The 18,261-nt window shown below is 42.9% G+C and overlaps 1 protein-coding gene across 9 annotated transcripts in view; it reads right to left on the reverse strand.

Annotated features, from left to right (window-relative positions):
* The window catches only part of hspg2 (heparan sulfate proteoglycan 2), a 272,884-nt gene that overhangs the window by 120,613 nt on the left and 134,010 nt on the right, over nucleotides 1-18,261 (reverse strand). For 7 of the 9 annotated variants that reach the window (XM_060937478.1, XM_060937480.1, XM_060937481.1 and 4 more), the window contains 15 exons: nucleotides 15,443-15,570; nucleotides 14,729-14,815; nucleotides 10,169-10,227; nucleotides 9,810-9,877; nucleotides 9,579-9,719; nucleotides 9,286-9,477; nucleotides 8,645-8,683; nucleotides 6,077-6,328; nucleotides 5,875-5,937; nucleotides 5,269-5,352; nucleotides 4,789-4,881; nucleotides 4,613-4,702; nucleotides 2,640-2,870; nucleotides 2,383-2,496; nucleotides 1,318-1,445 (listed from right to left, as the gene is read on the reverse strand). In XM_060937478.1, the coding sequence (XP_060793461.1) occupies nucleotides 1,318-1,445; nucleotides 2,383-2,496; nucleotides 2,640-2,870; nucleotides 4,613-4,702; nucleotides 4,789-4,881; nucleotides 5,269-5,352; nucleotides 5,875-5,937; nucleotides 6,077-6,328; nucleotides 8,645-8,683; nucleotides 9,286-9,477; nucleotides 9,579-9,719; nucleotides 9,810-9,877; nucleotides 10,169-10,227; nucleotides 14,729-14,815; nucleotides 15,443-15,570 (1,769 nt within the window). The remainder of the gene's footprint in view (nucleotides 1-1,317; nucleotides 1,446-2,382; nucleotides 2,497-2,639; nucleotides 2,871-4,612; nucleotides 4,703-4,788; nucleotides 4,882-5,268; nucleotides 5,353-5,874; nucleotides 5,938-6,076; nucleotides 6,329-8,644; nucleotides 8,684-9,285; nucleotides 9,478-9,578; nucleotides 9,720-9,809; nucleotides 9,878-10,168; nucleotides 10,228-14,728; nucleotides 14,816-15,442; nucleotides 15,571-18,261) is intronic. The other 2 variants (XM_060937484.1, XM_060937483.1) reach the window with 1 other exon arrangement.

Below are 18,261 nucleotides of genomic sequence, written 5' to 3' on the forward strand. Positions count from 1 at the left end.
ATAGCTAGCTATATTTTTAAAAAGCTTGTGCAACTGCTGTAGCGGATAGATTTTCTCGGATAGCCGTCTCGGAAAACCCATCAGAGGTCACTGGGGCTGATCACCAAAAAAGATTCATGTTTTGCTCAGAATTGGGTTTGTCCAGAAAGCTATTTCACCAAAATGATTTTGAAATGTGTTTATTTGCTTTTTAATCTTGCGAACGCTACCTTCCTGCAACGATCATGTTGGGCAAGTAGCGAGTTTAGCAAACGCAGAGATAGCAGTCAGTCAATGTGTTTAAAGCAGTGTTGTAGTCGAGTTACTAAACCTCGAGTCCCCAGTGTTCAAGTCCGAGTCAAGTCCAAGCCATTAAAAAAAAAAATCTTGAGTCGAGTCCGACACAAATGATGCAGCTGTCACACACGCGCACACTAAAACACATTGATAGCTTTGAGTAGTGTGAAGATGCACATTAGATATAAATATCTGATGCCAAATTATTATGGCATGTTACAAAAAAAATTAAGAAAAAATCCGAGTCCTCGTTTCCAATTTACAAATCTGAGTTCGAGTCATCAGTGCTCAAGTCCAAGTCAAATCACGAGTCCTTAAAATTAGGGCACGAGTCCTGGACTGGCGGCACGGTGGTGTAGTGGTTAGCGCTGTCGCCTCACAGCAAGAAGGTCCGGGTTCGAGCCCCGTGGCCGGCGAGGGCCTTTCTGTGTGGAGTTTGCATGTTCTCCCCGTGTCCGCGTGGGTTTCCTCCGGGTGCTCCGGTTTCCCCCACAGTCCAAAGACATGCAGGTTAGGTTAACTGGTGACTCTAAATTGACTGTAGGTGTGAATGTGAGTGTGAATGCTTGTCTGTGTCTATGTGTCAGCCCTGTGATGACCTGGCGACTTGTCCAGGGTGTACCTCGCCTTTCGCCCGTAGTCAGCTGGGATAGGCTCCAGCTTGCCTGCGACCCTGTAGAACAGGATAAAGCGGCTACAGATAATGAGATGAGATGAAATGAGTCCTGGACTTGAGTACTACAAGCCTGGTTTAAAGATCTTGTGCGCTAAATGTAAATGTTCCTCACAGAGTGAAGGTCATGTTTTGACCCAAGTTGTAGACAAATGGATACAAGCCTAAGCAGTTCACTTTGTAATCAGATGCTGGCGGTCAAAATATCCACAATGCACCGATGCCTCCTTTTTTTCACTGTTGGAGGGAAGCAGGTTTCAAAATTCGACAGCTTTTCGTCCAGTTCAGGAATTCCTGTGGTTTTCAGGATTTTCCCAGACTGCCATACAAACACAATAATATAGCAGTGTTTTATTTTTCAGACTAACTGGTTCTCTGGGTCAGTGTGGGGACAGGCGCAGGGCTGACAGTCTTCTGGGGTTCCAGCACTGGCATCTCCAAAGAAACCAGCAGCACACTGATCACACAGCTCACCCATGGTGTTGTGCTGGCAGTTCTGTCAACACAGAGAAAACCTCGTCAAAGGACAGCTTCGACCTCAAGTAAAAACACTTTACATTTTTTATACCACTACAATGCCAGTTCAACATCAAAGCATCTCAAATTATCGAGAAAAAAAGTCAGCAAGTTATTCCAGACTCTATAGAGCAGTAGTTTCATGAATATTTTTATTTTTTTGCACCATGGATCTTTATTCCTGAAATTCCCACTGATTGATCGCATTCGGTCCGAGTTGACTTTTATGCTTGGCCCCCTAAATATAACAACTTTGATAATGTGAGATTGTGATTTCCACTAATGAAACAATTTTTTTTTTTTTTTTAAAGTGGCTATGCCTCACGGACCCCACTTTGAGAACCACTGCTATGAGAAAATTATTATGCTATCCACATTCACTGGATATGAGCAATCGTGTGCTCTGATTGGCTACTCTACTACTAGGCTATCAGCTCATATACCGTGAGTAGAGAAAAACAAAATGGCGAAACGTGTTACTGAACCAACCGAGGACGAGATAAAAACTCGACTCGAAAACAAAACCCCCCCAAAAAAACAAATTAGAGAAAAAAAAGACCCAACAAAATATGGAATAAAAAAGTATTTGATGGTAAGAACGTTTTTTTTTCAATAAATCATTATGCCATTTTTCACAAATTGCTACTGTCATTTCGCCACCTTGTTTACATTCTAAGCGGAAACTACTTTGTCGGATGTTTGTATAAAGTTTTTATTGACCGAATTTGCAAAAAATAAAAACAAAAGTGCTCCGTTTTTCAAAATCCAGTGAATGTGGATAGAATAAAGCAGTTATTCCACTCAACCTTAGCGTACATGGCTTATATCAGCTCATATACGACTCGATTTTGTGGAACAATTGTTAAGTATTGGATAGATGCTACAGTAGAATAATGATTGTTATGGATGCACCGTACTGTGCAGACGCCAGTCTCTGGGTGGCAGGAGTCAGAATGACCGTTACATTCACACAGCTCACAGTGGCCGAGGTAGAGTCCTCCACCTGTGCGGGTGTAGCCTGGAGCGCAGTCCTAAAACACAGGTCAGATTCACGTCAAACCGAGACGCAGAAGTTTTCAGTCCGACACAACTGTCTCGAGTTACGTCTGAATACCGATGTGTGTAATTTCGGTATTAAATCCTCTCTCTTTATGGCACTGAGAACTGGTCATACCTGACAGGACAGGCCCTGATACCCCGGAGGGCAGCGGCACTGCTCCACCTCCAGAGCTCGCTCCTGGCCGGTATAGTGAGGCACGGCGATCTCCATACTGACCCCCGAGATGCTGGACGACCGCATGACCGTGTGGTACGAAGCTCGGATCAGGATGTCATCCAGGTCGGCCAGCACCATCAGCAGGTGTTCGCGAGTGGCGGGCATTCCATCAGGACGCTGCCAGTACTCCTACACAACACATGAGAAAAAATGCTGTCAGTCATTAAATAAGTCACCTTAGACTAATTTAAATCAGTACCATTTTCAGTGTTTTGCAAAAGTATTCATCCCCTTGGTGTTTGTCCCGTTTTGTTGCATTACAAGCTGAAATTAAAATGGATATTTGGAGGATTGGGACCATTTGATTTACACAACACGCCTACAACTTTAAAGGTGAAAACTGTTGTTTTATTGTGACACAAACAATAATTAAGATGAAAAAAAAAAACCCAGAAATCTGGAGTGTGCAAAGGTATTCACCCCCTTTCGTATGAAACCCCTAAATAAGAGCTGGTCCAACCAATTCACTTCATAAGTCACATAATTAGTTGATTAAGATCCACCTGTGTGCGATCAAAGTGTCACATGATTCGTCACATAATGTCATCTGTATAAATCAACCTGTTCTGGAAGGACCCTGACTCTGCAACACTACTAAGCAAACAACATGAAAACCAAGGAGCCTCTAAACAGGTCAGAGACAAAGTTGTGGAGAAGTATAGATCAGGGTTGGGTCATAAAACAGTACCCCAAACTTTGAATATCCCACGGAGCACTATTAAATCCATTATAGCAAAATGGAAAGAATATGGCACCACTACAAACCTGATAAGGGAAAGCCGCCCACCAAAACTCACAGACTGAGCAAGGAGGGCATTAATCAGAGATGCAACAAAAACACCAAAGATAACACTGAAGGAGCTGCAAAGATCCACAGCGGAGATGGGAGGATCTGTCCATAGGACCACTTTAAGCTGTATGCCTTTATGGAAGAGTGGCCAGAAAAGAGTCATTGCTGAAGAAATCACGTTTGGAGTTTGCCCAACAGCATGTAGCAGACTCCCCAAACACATGGAAGAAGATTCTCTGGTCAAATGAGACTAAAATTGATCTTTTTGGCCATCATGGGAAATGCCATGTGTGGCACAAACCCAACACCCTGAGAACACCACTCCTACAGTGAAGCATGGTGGTGGCAGCATCATGCTGTGGGGATATTTTTCATCTGCAGGGACAGGAAAGCTGGTCAGGACTGAAGGAAAGATGGATGGCACTAAATACAGGGCAATTCTGGAGGAAAACCTGTTTGAGTCGGCCAGAGGTCTGAGACTGGGACGAAGGTTCACGTTCCAGCAGGACAATGACCCTAAAAACATACTGCTAAAGTTATACTAGAGTGGTTTAAAGGGAAACATTTAAATGTATTGGAATGACCTAATCAAAGCCCAGACCTCAATCCAATTGAGAATCTGTGGCATAACTTGAAGATTGCTGTACACCAACGCAACCCATCTAACTTGAAGGAGTTGGAGCAGTTTTGCCTTGAGGAATGGGCAAAAATCCCAGTGGCTAGATGTGCCAAGCTAATAGAGGCATACCTCAGAGACTTGCAGCTGTACTTGTAGCAAAAGGTGGCTGTACAAAGTATTGACTTTGGGGTGGGTGAATACCAACGTACACTCCAGATTTCTGTTTTTTTTTCATCTTAATTATTGTTTGTGTGTCACAATAAAACAATTTTCACCTTTAAAGCGGTAGGCATGTTGTGTAAATCAAATGGTGCTAACCCTCCAAATATCCATTTTAATTCCAGCTTGTAATGTGAAAAAACGGGACAAACACCAAGGGGGACGAATACTTTTGCAAGACACTGTATACATCAAACAACTCTAGAATATTCTGAAACAGAAAGTATTTTTGCTTCAGCTCACCTCTCGGAAGATAAACTCAAAGTTACGGGTCTCTCTTGTTGCCAGCCCCCTTCTCCAATCCTGTCGAGCCAGGAGGGTGATGTCATTGCCCTGGAAATAAGAACGCCATGGGTAAGGTGGTTCATTTTTAAAACCAACAACTCTTTGACTTGTGTGCCATTTGAAATATTACTTACAATGATCTGAACGTCTACGTCCTCGATTGGAGCGCCTCGCGGCCCAGGCACATACGAGATGGTGTACTTGAGCTTTCCTCCGTAGGCTTGAACCTGGTGAAGGAGAATAAGGAAACGATCACAGGAAAATATCATGAAGAGGACCCAGTTGGGTTTGTCATTTTTGTCATTAAAAGTTAAAGCAGCATAACTTGAATTATGTAAAACTCAGGCTCACATTACATGGACAAAGTCATACATCAGGAGTCGTACATCCATCAGGTTTCCTGCCAATTTCGCATTGTTTACGGACAAATTTATTCGCAAATTACTTGCAGAAGCACTTATGTTACACACCATTTCAGCTGTACAACTCACATGGGGATCTTATTACGCACATCTCATCCCTCCTCAAATCAATTCCTGCGTACTACAGTTTAGAGCAAATAAGGTGAGAGTTTAAATCAGCACTCTCACCTGAGTCAACTCAGGATTAATTACCTTGTCCCCTCGAAACTTCTCAGGAAGCTTCCAGAAGAGCACATCGTCCGAGTGCAAGCTAAAACCATTGTAGACCAGAGAGTACTGGAGCACATGGAGATTGAAAGGTCCAGAACATGAGCAGATGACAGACAGAAAGAAAAAGAAAAGCACTGCAGGATAGCAAGGCAGAGGAGAGCAGCTCATCAGAGAACAGGCTTGCAGGTTCCTAATGGCTAATCAACTCAAACAAAACAATCTTGGGTGAAACTAGGAAGCCTCAGATATTTAGTGGTGTTTATCTTGTGGCTGAAAATAAAACATTTCTCCAAAAGTTACTTTTGGTGTGAAAAATCCAGGAGAAACACAGACAAGAACCACTCTAAGGTCACCGAGACTGATTAACTTTTGCATACCGTCTGACAATCTGAAGGCTAGCAACTGATTAACCAATTTATTTTTTATTACATACAATAAGAACACATTTTGTTAAAAGTTAACTCATGATGACCGTATGGCTTGATGTTCAAAAAGGCTGGGTGACCTTGCTAAGGTTCAGGTTAGCTGTTCCTCCAGAGGGTGGTACTTTCCCAAGATTTTCACTGACATGATGCCATGGACGACTACCTTGCTGGAGGAGCCGGGTAGAGCAGCACTGGATGGTTCCACTGTGTTTTTTCTGAGCTTATCCTGTCAGTAAGACCAACATCCCAAACCAGCATCAAACCATTGTTGGATCTAATTACGTAAAAGAGCTACGATGTGTACATTAAAGGCCTACGTTTTTATGCTAACTAAAATGGAAAACACCTGAAAGACTATTCATTACCTTGACTGTGGTAAGGTAGGGGGAACGGCCTGGTGCACCAGGGTGGGGCCCAGAGGCCCAAACAGAGGCTTGTAAGGCTGACGGGGGTAAAGGAGGAACACGGGCATGGCCGCCTGAACGTCCTGCCGAACCAGAGGTTCTGACTGGAAAGGAGGAAGCCGAACTGGAGGATGAAGAGAATAAGGAGGCAGGCGGCCCTTTCGAGAAATTACTGATGAGCTCCCAGATTTCATCGTCGAGTTTACTGGATGACTTTGGGGAAGGAGGGCGGAGGAAAGTGAACAGAAACCAGAGTGACCCATGGGTCAGCAATGAAAACTGGGAAACCAAAGCAAGAAATCCAAGGACTTCCAATGACGTGCACACACAAGGACATGCAGGACTCTGTTTCCACTCAGGGGATGCATCAAGATACCAAAGAACTCACCGAGTGCTCATCTGGGGTTGGTATATTTGTATGTCATACAGGCAGTGGTCATGCTCATATAATTTAAACACTGTATAGATTACCTAAAAAGTTTCTTCATGTAAAGTATTATCAGTTTTCATTCCTGAATACACGACACTTCTCATGCTATCAAGTCGAGTCGAGCAAGCAACAAGGACAAGCATTTGGTCTCCATCCAATCCGAGGCGTCATGAGGACACCGTTGCTGGTTTTGTCTGGCTACTCCAATTTACTTTTTTTTTGGCTTTTTTCCTTTTATAAGTTGTCCCTCAAGCAATGTAGAGTCATCCCGGTTTTATAAATATACCACACCTCCCTGTAATCTCTACAGCAGACCAATGGATACCATTGCAGTCCTGCCAACACAATACAGTCCTTCCTCAAATCACTTGTTTAAGGCAGCTTCTTTCAGCTGGAACATATTGTATTTCACATTCGTTAAAGCTAGACGGCCTTTCGATTTCATAAAACCGGTGAAATTTTGTTCCTTCTGAAATTTGGTCATTGTGATACGTTTATATTTGTAATATCTCAAGGCCTCTGCATGCTCTTGCGACAAGGCTTTCGCAGATAGCTTTTCGCAGACAGTTGTAATTTATCGTTGAGCGGGGAGTAATAGGCGTGCGCGATGTTATTCACCGCCACAACGCAAGGGGGCGCGAAGTCGTGAAATCGCTAGGAGTAGTTGGTGGGTGTGGTTAGTGGAGGGTTTATCCTCCGGTTACTTATAATGACTAGAACTGGAGTCGTATAGATGTACGTACTTCCTCACTTCCTCGATCAATCGCTCTTCGTGCTGCTCCATCTTCGCTCGTGTTTTTAAAAATGGCGGTCGTGAAAACAAACCAAACCGGGAAAGTAAGGAAGCGGAAGTGCGTGTACAGCAGATGTAGAGTGGACCATTCAGAGCCCTCTTGTCTGCGAGGCTGTCTGCGAGGCTGTCTGCAGTGGTCACAATTTTTAAGAGGTGCGCGCGGAGCGTCTGCGAAGGGGGGGGGGCTTCGCAGACACCATCTGCGACGCCATCTGCGAGGACTGGGTTGTCAGCATAAATTGGCCTTCAAAATGCACAGGTTTACCAACTTCTTCTTTTGGGTTTTACAGCAGCTGGCATCCACAGTGTTGCATTACTGCCATCTACAGGTTTACTTTGACCGTGCACTGACCGTTCCATCATTCTGTTGCTAAACGAACAGCTGATCACAACGAGGTGCTTGCTGAGCACCGATATTTATTAGTTTGGTCCTGCGTTTCCCTTCCTTCGTAGATAACGTCTTTTCTTCTCGCTTTCTGTTACTGTAGTCGGTCTTTCACGTTTCATTTGCACACTCGCATCCTCCATTTTTCTCTCCTGTTTCAAATTTGTATCCCACAATGCCTTGCGCAAACGGGGAAAGCCCACCATGTGATGCATGACGTAGTAGCTTGTATTGCATCATGGTGAAGGAGGAAAAAAATAGCGGAGAATTTAGGGCCACGTGGCCTTAAATTCATTAATTGTTCTATTAAAAAAATAATAAAATTGGAAGTCTGTGATTCTAATTCAGTCGCTTTCGCTCCACTAAACAAAAATAATTGGGTGTCGGGGAAAATTCTTTTTATGACCTACACTTGAAAAATCTGAAAGGTAGTCTACCTTTAACTTAAAAAAAAACAACAACTCCCTTTTCCTTAAGGATGCTGCATCTTTCAATGCGTCTGAAATCAAACAGTAAATAGCAAATAATAAAAATACAAATAATACAATAGCCCTATTCCACAACTGTAATAATCCATATTATATCAAGAACGACTCAACTAAATGAAGAGGAACGACATCCATCATTACTTTAAGACATGAAGTGACTTAATTAATAGAAATAACGAAAAACTATTGAATTAGAAAGCGTGTCCATACTTTTGACTGGTACTGCATGTATACTGATGTTAGCCTGACTAATAAAATACTGCTTTGTGTTTGCCCTTCAATTTATAGTTGTTTCATGCACACGAGTACAACACATCACTGAAATTTACCACAGGACAAGCAACATTGCTTTATTTATTTTAAAAAAAAAACAAAAAAACCCACATCAAGTCCGTACAAAACTGAAACACGCATTCCACTCATTCCGCTTTACCTTGTGTGAACGTTTCAATCGTTTAAAGGGAGTCTGCTTCTATAAAGTACAAAGATGGAGATTTACATCTATGCAAATTAAGTGTGTGAAAACATGCAGAACCATTACATTACAGGCGTTTAGCAGATGCTCTTATCCAGAGCGACATACAACACACCCAGAGCAGCCTGGGGAGCAGCCGGGGGTTAGGTGCCTTGCTCAAGGGCACTTCAGTCATTCCTGCTAGTCCAGGGAATCGAACCAGTGACCTTTTGGTCCCAAAGCCGCTCCTCTAAACATTAGGCCATGGCTTCCCCGAGAGAACCAAAAGAAAAGGTCCTGCACTCTATCCAACTATTGGCTCTACAATGGTGAAATTACCCCTGGTGAAACGGATTGCGTCTTCACCCAGGCTTTTAAATTAGATTTCACCAGTCTAGCCCTTGCACCAGCATGAGTCTGCAGTAGCCGTTCATCTAAAATGGAGTTGTTGGAACTTGTTTCCAGAAAAGTCCAAAATAATCCGCTTTCGCCATCCATAATGTTAGCAAAGCTGAACATGAAAAGGAAAGCAAAGCTGGCAGAGCGAGTGAGATCACTGACTGGTGTGAATTAACTGGAGGTGTGGAATGCATCACTATACTAAAACCACTAGACTGTACCTTATCTCCCTGGTAGCTGGAAGGTAGCTGCCAGAAGTGAAGCTCCTGGCTGTGGTGGTCGAAGTTGGTGAACGAGAGCTGCGTTCTGTCCGTGGACATCTCCACTGAGAAGCCGTCGCTGACGCGGTTGGTGCGTTGCCGGTTCACGAGAGCGAAGCCTTGGGTGTTCCCGGGGGCAAAGACAGTGGTGATCTAAGTGGTGATGAGCGATAGATCCAAAGAAAGGAGAACTCTTAACAGTGTTCAGATCTTCACCGGTTGGAAAAGTGTGAAAGCATGTCTGAAGGCCTTACAACATCTCTGTACAAAGACGAGCTGGAGCACTGCTGAGTGATTCCCATGCAGAAGCATGCCAGGCAGCCATCTTTGTTGGCGAGGCTGAGATGGAAGGTGCCAGGCTTGCAGCTGGAGCATGATGGACCCTCCACGTTCATCTGCACATTGACAACACACAAGAGAGATATAAAATCCTCCTCTTGGCCAAACGGCATGATAAAGGTGTTCGTATAATTTCGTGTACATGCCTTGCAGCGGCAGATCCTGTTTGAAATGCAGTCTTCGCTTCCTCGCTGGTCGCAGTTTTGGCAACTCACTGCAAAACAGGAAATCTCTGTTCAGTCAGAGCCACCATGCAAAGCAAAGCAGGATTCTACAGTCCTTATTAACATTTGTCTCATCTTAAAAACACTCTCTCTGAGAACAGCCAAATGTTAGAAAAATCACAGGAAGACTCTTGAAAGAGGAAATCAAACAAAGCTGCTTCAAAAGGAAACAGATTCCTAATGTTTTTCTAACCAAGTTTAATGTACTCGCGTCCAGTCGTTTCATGAAACCGTATCCTGCAATAAAAAATAAATAAACTACATGCTCATTAAATAAATACCTCTTCCTGGAGTGCAGCTCTGTCCATGTTCTGGGTTGCCAGTGTATCCAGGGGCACATCTAGAATAGAGGCGAGAAACAACACAGTCAATCAAATGAGGTGAAACCAGAGGTGGACAGTAACGAAGTGCATTTACTTGAGTACTGTACTTAAGTGCACTTTGAGTACCTGTACTTCACTTGAGTATTTTTTGGAAACTTATGACTTTAACTTCACTACATTTGAAAGGCAAATATTGCACTTTTCACTCCACTACATTTCTGTCGAGGTCCTCGTTACTATGAAGCAGCCTATCAGTAATCACTAGGGTCACGTCACGTCCATAGACTGTATAAAATCAAGTTCAGTGATTCCTCAGCAGCATTATTTAACACGATCAGTTGATGGCGGAATGGAAGGAGGCAGTTCTTCTGGGGAACGCATGCACTCATGGCCCATGAACCCATGTTTCAGTTTTCTGAAAGGATTAAAGAGTCGTTTTGTTTTAAATGTTTGCTTTGCTTGCTGAAAACGAACCACGTCACGGCCTACAAAAACTCGCCGTCCGACCTGCAGAAGCATATTTAGGTATGTAAACGTTTTGTTCCAAGAGAAAGCTTGCAACAAAGTTGTCTGTGCTTTTAGAGCTAGCGATAACATGCAGTCTGGTTAATCAAATGACCTTTCTATGGATTTACCCGCCAAGTTGCCGTAGCCTTGTCCACAGCTAACGTTGACACATAGCTAGTTAAAGGAACAGTCCACCGTACTTCCATAATGAAATATGCTCTTATCTGAATTGAGACGAGCTGCTCCGTACCTCTCCGGGCTTTGCGCGACCTCCCAGTCAGTCAGGCGCTGTCACTCCTGTTAGCAATGTAGCTAGGCTCAGCATGGCCAACGGTATTTTTTGGGGCTGTAGTTAGATGCGACCAAACTCTTCCACGTTTTTCCTGTTTACATAGGTTTATATGACCAGTGACATGAAACAAGTTCAGTTACACAAATTGAAATGTAGCGATTTTCTATGCTATGGAAAGTCCGCACTATAATGACAGGCATACTAACACCTTCTGCGCGCTTTGGCAGCGCATCGATACGGAGCTCAGATATCAATGCGCTGCCGAAGCGTGCAGAAGGTGTTAGTACGCCTGTCATTATAGTGCGGACTTTCCATAGCATAGAAAATCGCTACGTTTCAATTTGTGTAACTGAACTTGTTTCATGTCACTGGTCATATAAACCTATGTAAACAGGAAAAACGTGGAAGAGTTTGGTCGCATCTAACTACAGCCCCAAAAAATACCATTGGCCATACTGAGCCTAGCTACATTGCTAACAGGAGTGACAGCGCGTCTGACTGTGTCTGACTGACTGGGAGGTCGCGCAAAGCTCGGAGAGGTACGGAGCAGCTCGTCTCAATTCAGATAAGAGCATATTTCATTATGGAAGTATGGTGGACTGTTCCTTTAACTTGGACACTGTTAGTTAGCATGTAAAAACGGAATTACGCTAACATGAATAAAGTTAACTTATCTGAAGTCCTTTCAGAAATATATGTTTTAGCATAATCTTGCCAAATAAACAATATAGAAATCTTTGTTTTCTAGTAGCGTTAGCAACCCAATATGATTTCAAGTTTGAAAAGCGTTTGCTAGCATGCCAAGTGGAGTTTCACTGACTAGCTAGCTTAATGTTAAACCACCATGATGGCACAGCATGCGTTCATTTTGTGAATTCACATTTCTGTCTTTGGTAACGGCGTTAGGTTTCGTAAGTGTTGTGGCAATAATACAACAATGCATTGACAGAAAATGTACTTTTAATACTTAAGTATTTTTAAGAGCAAGTACTTCAGTACTTTAACTTAAGTAAAAATTTGACTGGACAACTTTCACTTGTATCGGAGTAACATTTGACCAGTGAGATCTGTACTTTGACTCAAGCAATGAAGTTGGGTACTTTGTCCATCTCTGGGTGAGACTAATCAGGCCTGGCGTAAAACATTATTGAAAAGTGTTCTCTTTACATGTGCAACATGGCAAACCCATTTTTCTTGGAAATCTCGATACTAAGGTAGTCATTTCAACTCCACACTGCGAAGGAAAGTGGAAAGACACCAAAGCCAACCATGAAGAACCAGACTGCACAGGTAGCCTCATTTTTGTTTGGTGTCAATTTATTTCCAAGTTTCTTTATTTGGATTGCTTGGTAACGTGGTAGATGAGTGAGCTTGGGGGAGGTTCAGTTTCAAGTGTAGCCCTAGTCAATATAGTATTGAATTTGGTTGACGTTGTATTCGAATACTTTGTGAAAGGAGAGCTGTTGTACTTTTTGATGCTGTTCTTGGATTAATTACTGCGAGTTGGTCTAGTAGTTAGTGTGTCCGCCTCTCGACTGGGAGATTGCGAGTTCTACTCACGGTCAAGTCATACCAAAGACCATCATAAAAATGGTACCTACTACCATCTGGCAAGACACGCTGCAATACAGACGCGAATAGGGAAGTCAAACTCTCGTGGTTACCAGAGGACTAGCCTCCCACTGTAACCCTAGCTGTATAGGCGAGAAGCCGAGGACTATCAAAATGAAGATTGGCACCGCACCCATAGGCCTTAAAGAGTTGGTTAGTACTGGGACAGTCAGACAGAACTAAAGAAGCCTTTTGGATGAGAGGTGAAACGTCTTCAAGAATCTTCAAGCAAGTCCAGTTGCTCTCTTTTACCACCCACAGTTTACTGGGACAGGAGACTGCCTGGGAAGACCAGATTCTGGTATGAGAGGGACTTTGACGGACATGGATTCAGCCAGCCAAGCTGTCCATTCTTATATAAATGTTGAGTTGGTATAACTGGGCATCCTATGAGGACTGGGTGTCATTTTTATAAGAATTAACAGCTTTTCCTGAGGTAGAGTTGCATGGACTTCCTGCCCTACAGCAGTCTTTTTTATTGAAAAGTGGGATTAGTTTTGGAGACCGTTGTCCTCCTGGGGTCTTAGATGGTCTGGTAGTAGCTATGGTGAGATCACAAGAGTAGCATTTAGCAGACGCTCTTATCCAGAGTGACGTACAACATACCCAGAGCAGCCTGGGGAGCAGTTGGGGGTTAGGTGCCTTGCTCAAGGGCACTTCAGCCATTCTTGGTGGTCCAGGGACTCAAACTGGCAACCTTTTGGTCTCAAAGCTACTTCTTTAACTATTAGGCCATGGCTTCCCCTATTCTGGTCTCATTATAGTAGGGAAAGCCTACTAGTGGTGAATGAATAAGCATGTTTGATTTTGTAGATCTGTCAATCCAAGTACAGTACAGCCAAGACTTCTAGTCCAACCCTCAAGGTGGCTTAGCCTGTGTATTCCAGTTCCTTCATTTGGCCTTTCCTGTTATTTTCAGACTTTCTGGTTAATTCTTCTGCTTCCTAATGCTCTTCAAATCACCCCTTCATGTCTGATGTGTTGTTCTCCAGCATGCTCAACTAGTAGTTGAAGCCGTTCATGTTCTTTTGAAGCTCTGATGTAAAGTTTCAGGGCTGAATGTTTTTACAAAGAAAACCCTCAAGTTTTGCCAAGGGTTATGTTGTTTGTGACCGTGCACTCTGGAGGAGTACCCTTTTGGCTTGGAAGCTCTTGTGGGGGATTTTTCAGTGTGCAGCTTTAGGCCATAAAAGAACATCTTCCCTTTGGTTGAGCTTGTTCCCATATTGGCTCCCATCCAAAACCTGCCTTTAATCAGCACGGCATAAACTACATGACCGCGATCCTTGGAGAAGATTCTATCCAGCTGTTCTTCTGGATACAAGTCGCCCTAGTTGTCAGTACTCTCGCTTCTTCAAATGTTGACGGCCATAATCGGAGAAAGGCGCTTCGCACCAAGTTTCTTGGACACTTCGTACACATCACAACCCTACCTCGGACAGTAAACAAATCCTGGCACTCAGTGATTCACAAAGAGGTCAAATTAAATGCTCACATTTCATCCAGGCTGAAAAATTCTAGAAGATTTGGACATGACTGGTAACCTTCCAACCTCACAACCTCGTAGATGGTTACACTTTAAAGCAGAGGAAAGAGGTTTAGAAAAGAAAGCTAGCTAAAAGGGGTCCAAGCGCCTCTACAAGTCATATTTTGCTGAACAATTGTCAAAGATGGTAGATTTAAAACAAATAGGCTTTAAAAAAAATGTCCCAGATTAGAGAGGAGAGTCTATAGCCATGGAACGCTTTGCAAAGATCAGTAACATTGCAAGTTTTATGATCTAAGACTTGTGTTAAAATCACAAGATTCCACTTTTACCATTAGCTACCCCAAAATAGACTAGTTTTCTTTCAGTAATTTTCACAAACTAAGCCTCAAAGACATTTTCACTGGTATGGATGGGGTTAATGCATGGTTCGAGTTCATACAATCATGACCGTAATAAAGAGAGAGAGAGAGAGAGGTGAAAGGTTAACACAGCATGGTGCCTGACAGGATGACCTCTCCATATGCAGCTTGGCCAGCCCAGTATTCCCAGAACACTCAACGGAAAAAGCAGGCCAATCATTTCCTAAATACAAGATTACGAAAAGGAATGGAGAGTGTACCCCTCACAGCGCCTTCCAGTATAACCAACAGGACAGTTATTGCAAGTCGGCTGTCCATCGCTGTCCAAGTAGCAAGATTTCGTCTCACTGTGGAAGAGAGAATATATATGGAGAGGAAGTCTCGTACAGTCTGATATATATTTTATTATTCTATCCACATTCACTAGATATGAGCAATTGCACACACTGATTGGCTATTCTACTACTAGGCTATCAGCTCATATACTGTGAGTAGAGAAAAAAAGAAGAGTGTGGGGGGGGAAGGCAGCGCATTTTACTGAAGCAACTGAGGACGTAATAAAAACTCTACTTGAAGAAAAACCCACAGAAAATACAAGTCAACAAAATATAGAACGGAAGTGTTGGATGGCAAGAACATACGTTATTTTTCAAGAATTATTATTATAGCATTTTTCACAAATTGCTACGGTCATTTCGCTGGTTTGTTTACATTCTAAGTGGAAATTATTTTGTCATACATTTTGTATAAAGCTTTTATTTATCAAATTTGCAAAAAAAAAAAATTTGCTCCGTTTCTCAAAATCCAGTGAATATGGATAGAATAAAACAATTATTCCACTCAATCTTGTCAGACATGGATTATAGCCAACTCGGTGCTACGCGCCTTGTCGGCCATCAGCTCACGAACGACTCGATCTTGTGGAATAACTGTTAAAAGTTATGTATATGGCCATATAGTCATGTAGGACTAACCTGCTTCCAGAGGTGGGCCCAAAACAAGGGCATGGTCTACAGGCATGTACACCGCCAGTCACTGGATCGCCATAGAAACCAGCAAGGCAATTTTCACATCTGGACCCAACTGTGTGGTGCTGGCATTGCTGTAACAGGAAGAAGGTCAGTCAGTAATCACACACATGACGCCGGACCATTGTAAACCCTCAGGTTTCATTCTCAAGAACATGGTTTTAAATGAATGTGTTTGTTCTAATACATTATCATTTCTCTCGTAACAGCTTTTTCACATGGACTTGTATATTGGACGTGCCACAATTAAGCCAAGTAGTAACCTGAATAAACATTTAATTATTTGTTGAAGCTTTATGATTATTTATGAGATGATAATTTAACATTTATAGAGGAGTCTCCAGTGTCTGGACAGAAGACTTTGCTTCTTCCAGTTTCTTGGAAACTGGACAATCTGCATTTTTTGTCTTATTAACTTATTCATTGTTCTCCCCGGAGCGCCACTGCGTGTCGGGGCCGACACGCTTTAATTTCATGCCGACACGCTTTAAATTTGCCAACACGCTCTGGGAAAAAAAAAAATCATGTCAGATTCCTACCTTGCGATGTTTGGGGCATATTTTGAAGGAAAATCAGTGTTTTGGGCCGGTTTGCTGCCATGATGCACTCCGGCAGACCGGAAATGCCCCTGGGAAATCCCCAATCACAACAAACCTCCTCAAATCACTTTGCTGCTGTACTGGTACCATGACGCTTCAGTGCGCGGGCGAGATCGCGGTTTATGGTTTTTGTGTGATGGGTATACATCTCCATGTTTCAATCATGCCAAAAAAAAGGCTCCAATGGCGCTCAGCGCCCCATAGATTCCTATTTTTGACAACTAAACAAGAGTAGGACAGAAAAGCCAGAAAGAGATGGCAGTGAAGTGAAACCGAAGATGTTGTTGACATGGTAGATCTGTCTAAAATTGAAGATTATAGGCTGCCAGAGGGCAAAAAAAGGACCAAGCAAAGGACATCTGGTTTTGATGAAAACTGGCTAAAGGAGTTTCTCTGGCTTAGGGAAAGGTAACTTTTATTCTAAAATAGCTGAGTGGTCAAAAATATAGTGATGAAAGAATAATGTTCTGAAAAAATAATGTTATTAGTCTAAATGTTTTCTTAAGGCGTTTGAAGTATTGAGTAGGCCGAAGTATAAAGGTGCTACTCAAGATTGTGGCATTTGTGCAATAAATGCAATCTGCAGGGGGTATTATTACTATTTTTTTTTTTAAACTGCAACAGAGCTCATTTAAACTTTTGGCAGCGGTTCAGGTAATAAAACAGCATTATTATATGGTCAACACGCTCTGGAAAAATCATTGTTGTCAGATGATGACTATTTATTGCTCATGTGAACCCCATGCTGCAAACCACAGCATCACAGACCTCCACTTGTTGTAGCAACCTTTTCAACCATGTTAACAGTAACAAAGAGTGCTCTGACAGCACAATATCCCCCGCCGGCAACTACGCCATAACTCTGGCAAAATGCGAGTGAATTGAATAAAATTACAATATGCGTATTACTGACATATAACAAAGAATCCTGTCAAGTTTTGTTAAATTCCTCCAAAAACTAAGAGGAGTTGATTTCAGAAGGTGCGAACCCTTCCCAGGACGGATGGATAGACATCATGACATAATCCCCCTTCGGGCCTTTCGGCCAGTGGGGGATAATAAAAATTGTAAGGGAAGTTGATTTCAGAAAACAAGCACACTTTGATGAAATTGCCAAAGTACAAGTTTGTTAATAATCAAGGGCATAACTCTGGGAAAATTTGCCCAAATTAAACGAAATTTCAATATGCGTATAACTGTTATATAACAAATAATCCTTTTGCCAAGTTTGATGAAATCTCATTCTCATCTCATTATCTCTAGCCGCTTTATCCTGTTCTACAGGGTCGCAGGCAAGCTGGAGCCTATCCCAGCTGACTACAGGCGAAAGACGGGGTACACCCTGGACAAGTCGCCAGGTCGTCACAGGGCTGACACACAGACACAGACAACCATTCACACTCACATTCACACTTACAGTCAATTTAGAGTCACCAGTTAGCCTAACCTGCATGTCTTTGGACTGTGGGGGAAACCGGAGCACCCGGAGGAAACCCACGCGGACACGGGGAGAACATGCAAACTCCGCACAGAAAGGCCCTCGCCGGCCACGGGGCTCGAACCCGGACCTTCTTGCTGTGAGGCGACAGCGCTAACCACTACACCACCGTGCCGCCTAGTTTGATGAAATTCCTCTACAAATTGTGAGAGGAGTTGAATTCAGAACAGCGTACACCCTCATGAAATTGTCAAAGTACAAGTTATTTAATCAAGGGTCAAAACTCGGGGGAAAATTTTCACAAACGAAATTAAATCGGAATATGCGTATTGCCGTCATAGAACAAGGCCTTTTGCCAAGCTTCGAGAAATTCGTCCAAAAATTGTAAGAGGGGTTGATTTCAGAAGGAAAAAAAAAAACCACTCGTGAAATTGTCAAAGTATAATTTTGTTAATCAAGGGCTGTAACTCTGGTAAAATGCGACCCAATTTAACAAAATTACAATATGCGCATTACCGACGTATAACAAAGAATCCTGCCAAGTTTGGTGAAATTCCTCCAAAAATTACGAGAGGAGTTGATTTCAGAATGTGAGTACCCTTCCCGGGATGGACAGACATTGCCACGGCATAACCTCCCTTCGGGCCTTTCGGCCAGCAGGGGATAAAAAGTGACCGTGTCAGTACCACCATAAACTGCTCATAAAAAAAAAAAAGTCATCAGATGCC

This window comes from Neoarius graeffei, chromosome 13 (assembly GCF_027579695.1).
Source record: "Neoarius graeffei isolate fNeoGra1 chromosome 13, fNeoGra1.pri, whole genome shotgun sequence".
NCBI lineage: Eukaryota > Metazoa > Chordata > Actinopteri > Siluriformes > Ariidae > Neoarius > Neoarius graeffei.